General features: G+C 40.9%; 1 protein-coding gene across 1 annotated transcript in view; it reads left to right on the top strand.

Moving 5' to 3' along the window:
* Positions 1-1,243: 1,243 nt before the first annotated feature.
* The window catches only part of LOC116674245 (uncharacterized), an 8,523-nt gene continuing 3,444 nt past the window's right edge, over positions 1,244-6,322 (top strand). The window contains exons 1-7 of the mRNA XM_032506847.1: positions 1,244-1,277; positions 2,747-2,771; positions 3,136-3,162; positions 3,677-3,787; positions 4,185-4,295; positions 4,884-4,974; positions 5,099-5,282. Coding sequence (XP_032362738.1) covers positions 1,244-1,277; positions 2,747-2,771; positions 3,136-3,162; positions 3,677-3,787; positions 4,185-4,295; positions 4,884-4,974; positions 5,099-5,282 — 583 coding nt within the window. The remainder of the gene's footprint in view (positions 1,278-2,746; positions 2,772-3,135; positions 3,163-3,676; positions 3,788-4,184; positions 4,296-4,883; positions 4,975-5,098; positions 5,283-6,322) is intronic.

The following is a 6,322-nucleotide window of genomic DNA, read 5'->3' as shown; positions in this document are numbered from 1 at the left end:
GACCCTGGAAGCCCTAAAGCTAAGGGGTGTGTGTGTGTGAGTGTGTGTGTGAACCTGAAATACATGCTTTCCTTTTAACCCTCATGTTGTCCTTTTGGTCAAATTTAACCCTTTTTCAGATAATTAGCCGCAAAAAAAGCATCTTAAAAATATTAAAGCATATTAAATGTCAAAAAAGCACCACCATCTGAAAAACTGACAAATATGTGGGAAAAAGCGATGATAATGTTGAAAAAGGGAGAACGTGTCTTCATTGTGGACATATATGCATACAGCATATTAATCAGTCGAGATGATGATATATCTATCTCTATTTTAATTTGCTATTGCTTTATCTTCTTCAACAGTATTGTTTCTGACTAAAAAACCATCAAATATAAAAAAAAAACACTTGATGAAACTGACCAATCAGAATCAGCTGGTTGAACCCACAGTGTCTGATGTGTGCTCTGAGTCTTCTGTGTTTCCCTTAGCTTAGCATAACAACCGGAAACAGGTTTGTTCTGACCACACCTCACTCTTCTGATAAAACTGGGCTCTCTGATATGTTGCTGGATTTAATCCCATCTGACATGTTCCACATGTGTTCAGACTCATTGTGACTTACTCTTCCTCAAAATAGCATTATATATAATATAATATAATATATATATAAATCCGTAAATCCGCACAGACACCACCGAGGAAGACGCTCCTTAAAACTCACCAACCTGCATTAAAATTCTCCCGTTTTTAGCTTTTCTTCCGTTTTTAAAGAGTTCCAGTGCTGCTGGTCTGTAACCATGGCTACCTGCAGTAATGAACTACTAGTCGCTGATTGGGCATCCAACATGGGAGCCAATCTCCCAAAAATGTGACCAAATATCACAAAACCTGGCTCCAGTGGTCCGGACCCCACAGCTGACTCGCTCACACAGCAACATTACACTTCCTGTTTACATTCCCAAAGGGCTCGGAACTCTGGGAACTGTAGTTCCAAAACCGTCAAACTAGTCCTTCAAGAATTCAACCATCTGTACTTTTGACATGTTTGTATAACTATATGTATATTTATAATCTAGTTGTTTATCTATAGATTAATAATGATGGACATATTCTTGCAGCTTGCAACGTTCATCTGATCCTCTAGCGCCCCCTGTTGGACACATGTCCACATAGCTAATGTCTCAGTAGATACTTGTGTTAGTTATATAAGCTTAAAAATAACAGCTCTGGTTCTATAACTCACGCTGATGACAGGACAATGACTGGGGGTCTCGAGGCGTTCCCCTGGCCAGGTTGGAGATATAATCCCTCCACCTAGTCCTGGGTTATAAACCTCCTCCCAGCTGGATGTCCCTCCCCATCCTGGTCTTATAAGACCTCCTCCCAGCTGGATCCCTCCACCTAGTCCTGGGTCTTCCCGAGCCTCCTCCCAGCTGGACGTCCCTCACCTAGTCTGGTCTTCCCCGAGGCCTCCTCCCAGCTGGACGTCCTCCATCTAGTCTGGGTCTTATGAGACCTCCTCCCATCTGGACGTCCCTCCACCTAGTCCTGGGTCTTATGACCTCTCCCCCTGGACGTCCCTCCACCTAGTCCTGGGTCTTCCCGAGCCCTCCCAGCTGGACGTCCCTCCACCTAGTCCGGGGTCTTCCCCGAGGCCTCCTCCAGCTGGACGTCCCTCCATCTAGTCCTGGGTCTTATGAGACCTCTCCCAGTCTGAACGTCCCTCCACCTCCTGGGTCTTATGAGACCTTCCTCCCAGCTGGACGTGCCCTCCACCTAGTCCGGTCTCTGCCCCGAGGCCTCCTCCCAGCTGGACGTCCCTCCACTGTCCTGGGTCTTATGAGACCTCCTCCCAGCTGGACGTCCCTCCACCTAGTCCTGGGTCTTCCCCGAGCCTCCTCCCAGCTGGACTCCCTCTCCACCTAGTGACTGACTTATACCTGTCAGCCACCTGGTTTCTGGTGTAAATGCGCCCTCTGGTGGTGATAAACAGGAACTACAAGCAGAGCTGCAGACACGTTTCTCTTCATTTAGCCTATAATCGTTCAATTTAAATATATGTTAAATCTAATATAGTAGTTAAAGTATAATATTCCCCTTTTAGAAGTTGATGGCCATATCTTTATTAAACAAATGAAGTCGTAACGAACTGTTAACTTGTCTAATGTATGTTTGTGCTTACCTCTGCTTGTAGTTCCGTTGCTGTCCAGCGGGGGGCGCCATAACAACACCAGCTGTTAAAGCGTTTTAACCTTTAATTCTTAAAATATTTTGTACATCTCAGAGAGGAATAATTCTTTGACCGCTACACTAGATCCAATTTCTTTTCTAATTAATAGAGAATGATTTGAAAAAAAATGGATAATCGATAAAAAATAAAGTCTTGATGTTGGATATTCATTCGAAAAATGTATTATGCAGCTTGCCCTCCATGTCAAAACACTTTTGGTGAAAATCAGCTTGCACAAAGCTTCTTTTTTTAACCCATCCTTGATTTCTTGTTAATAAATGCTTTAAATATATAATAGCTTGATTCAAAATATAAAATTATTTAAGCAGCTTTGATCGTGCAGTGTCGTCAAACCCTCGAAGATCAGGATTATCATCTGCGCTTGCGCAAAACGGACCGTGTACGAGAGTCTCCGTCCAGAGCACGGGAACTGTTGGTCCATTTCTTTAACTGTCTATGCCCTAACCCTCCCCTCCATTTTTTCCATTATGTTGTTTAATTTCACTTCTGTTTGCGCTGTGTTTGGTGCAGGTTATTTCCTCCAGTCCAAGGTAATGTAAGCGACAGTTTTCAGTGTTTTAGCCTATCCTTATAGACATTTTAAAACTGTCACTACATGCTTTTTCTTATTTTTACTCTTTAGAAAGTAGAAATCTCTCTCCACATCGTCTTGAAGTTTGCTTTCACTTTTACTTGCTGTGACGCAGTTTTTTTTGTTATCTCAATGATACTTCCTTGTCAAAATAAAGGGTAAAATAAATATAAACTATCCAAAAAGGCAGCAACTGTAACTTAAGTTTAATGATAGGCTAATACTGCACTGTGAACTTGAATACTGCATCGGTTTGAACCAAATCAGTGTTGTTCCGTTACAGATTAATTTACCTCTGGCCCACTTCGGATGTCTTTTTGTTTTTCAGCTTTCTGGAGCGCGGCTTCATGGACAGGTATTGTAATTATGAACTCTTTACAGTGACAGTGAACAGTCAGTTATAAAAATGTGCATTAACATATTCATAAACGGTAGATGATGTGTTTGGTATAGGCCTACACAATACACATTTGTGCTAGTATTTGTGACAACAGAGGCCTGTAGTAGCCTACGACTCAAGATCAACATGCCCTGGATTTCTTTAAGTTCCCCGGCTTCACTTAACCTAACAACCATGGTCCTAACCTGTGTCTCCACGGTGGTTAACAACTAGTTCAACCAACCGAGGGTTTCCAATCCCGCTGGCATGTTCACATTAAAGAGGCCGTGTTGGCGCACAGCATGACCAATAAAGTAAACATCTACCAGAGCCGCATATTTTACATAAAAACAGAAAATTGTAATATAGTCGCAATATAGTCGCTGCGTCCTAGAACAGCAAAAAAAGCTGTAAATGCGTAAATCACAACGCTTATCAAAGTCACTTTGAGTATTGTCACATTCTTGCATTTGAAATGTGTTTCCATCAGTATCCTGCAGGAACGAGCTGCCTCTCCGGCCAGCTGTGTGTCCATGAAGAGTGAGCGGTCCATGGGTAAACCGGAGGACTTCTCCAATGGAAACCCACCTGCCAATAAAAGGTGAGAATAAAACAAATACAATGAAAATAAGTTAAACAATTTTAGTTTTAACACTGTCCAGGAAAAATAGCACTGGTCATTTGGTTCAAAATACTTTAAACAACCTTGTTTACATTTACCTGAACAGAGCAAAGTCCTGTGGTTGTTTGAATTTCAATTATTTATTTTTTAGGACAATGCACATTAATGACATAATTAATGATTCTCTCACAGAAACAAAGGCAAAGGTTGAGGGACATGGCTACATCGTAGTCAGTAACTACATGATACCAATATAGCTGGCTTTCTAACTGGGCAAAAGACATTTAGACATGAATATATGCCATAAAATATTCACCATAATTACTTTTATTTGTAATATATTTTCAGTTGAAATCATATAATGTGTTTCCATCAGTATCCTGCAGGAAGAAGCTGCCTCTCCGGCCAGCTGTGTGTCCATGAAGAGTGAGCGGTCCATGGGTAAACCGGAGGACTTCTCCAATGGAAACCCACCTGCCAATAAAAGGTGAGAATAAAACAAATACAATGAAAATGAGTTTCTTTTAGAACATCATTGGTCATTTGTTCAAATACTTTAAATAACCTAATTAAGATTCACCTGAACAGAGCTACCATGGTTGTGTGAATAATGACTGTTGTCTCAGAAACAGATGCAGTACCATGACGTTGTTAGGGTGAAATTAATTTGTTCATCTTCAGAAATAGGTGGATCTGGAAGCTTTGTGACATTGTGACTACTTGCAGGGATTGGAGAGCTGTTGTAGCTGGCAATATATAAAGAGTTATTTAAAAGCGGGGGAAGATGTGATAGCTATCTTCATTTAGGACTTTCCAGCTCTCTGTTATCACAGCCTTGTCAAGACCATTTATTAACAGCCAAATTCAACTTACTCTGTAGGCCCCTTGTTAGAATTATAATTGTTGTAATCATGTTAATATCGGAGAACAAACATATATAAGTTTAAGTTTTAAGTTTAAGAAAAGTAAGTTAAATGCACTAAATAAACTTAACACACGTAAAACAAACTAAAGGTAAACTCACCCCATTTGCACAAATAAGGGCGATGTAATGATTAAATACATTGTTTCCCAGAGTATACCGATCCGCCCAGGAGACGTCAGAGGTTCCAGACAGGCGGCATGGTGCCCAGCATCCTCAAACAAACATGGACTCCATATTTGTGGTCTGTACATACTGTACCTCCGCTAGAAATGAAATTATACACAACCGTTCACAATAGAAGAAGAGATGGATGGAGGCTATATGATTTTAATATCGGTGCTTATTTAATATAATATTTTTCACAGATTCTTGAGGAGAACATTGTCACTTTTGCAAAGGAACAGTTGAAGATGTTTCAGAAGATTTTGAGTTCAGATCACAGAGAATGCCATGAGAGGCAGAGTGAAGAGAAGGAGGCATTTCTGAAGATCACACTAAACTTCCTGAAGAGAATGGACCAGCCGGAGCTGGCTGTCCGTCTGCAAAGCAGTAAGACGATTTGAATCTACCACTAACAAAGGCTGCTTTTTATTGACACAGAGTATGTTAAGAAATGGACCTAAATGCACTGGAATGACTTAACTGGGCACATTTACTGTATATTTTAGTATCAACCATCTTATCAAGGCCTGTAGGCAGCTGTATCCCGCTCTCATAATTTCAATGTACACAAAACCCAAACAGTAAAGAGACAAATTTAGTAACTAATTGTATCAGAGAGTTGAATATTTAGCAGTTAACCAGCCAGGTATTTCTCTGGATATCAAAGAACTAAAAGCACACCCTCCTACTTCTATAAGACATTGCCAATCAAAACAGCCCCACAATGTGTTAAGTCTTTAGCATCTTGGCATCTATCGCCAATGCATTGGGCTGCATTGGTTGGGGCATGTTATTTAAGGTAACAGTGAGACAATGAAAGCTGTTACAGAAGTTCACTTAGAGTAATAAATAATTGTGTTTGAAGGCCAAAACACTGCAGAACGGTTTAAAATATTCAAGGAAAGAATTTTACAACTCTGGAACGGTATCACTGCCGTACTGGTTCAAACTTTGTTACATGGATTGTGAATGCATAGTGTCCTGTATCATGAATCAAGCTGAACTATGATCTTTCGTCTCATTTATTTGTCTTTATCATCCAGAAACACCTGCTATGTCCAAGAGAAAACTTAAATCTAACCTGAAGCAGAGGTCTTATGGTTTGTTTGAGGGGAATGCTAAAGCAGGAAATCCGAAACTTCAGGATCAGATGTATACAGAGATCCACCTCACAAAGGGAGGGACTGCAGAGGTCAATTACAAACATGAGATCAGACAGATTGAAACAGCATGCAGGAGAAAACACAGACCAGAAACAACAATCACATGTGAAGACATCTTTAAAGCGTCACCTGGAAGTGTAGAACCAAACAGAACAGTGATGACAAAGGGAGTGGCTGGCATCGGGAAAACAGTCCTAACACAGAAGTTTGCTCTGGACTGGGCTGAAGACAAAGCCAACCAGGACATCCAGTTCACATTCCCAT

The sequence above is a fragment of the Etheostoma spectabile genome, chromosome 24, assembly GCF_008692095.1.
Source record: "Etheostoma spectabile isolate EspeVRDwgs_2016 chromosome 24, UIUC_Espe_1.0, whole genome shotgun sequence".
Taxonomy (NCBI): Eukaryota; Metazoa; Chordata; class Actinopteri; order Perciformes; family Percidae; genus Etheostoma; species Etheostoma spectabile.
This window is presented reverse-complemented; position numbering and strand designations above follow the sequence as displayed.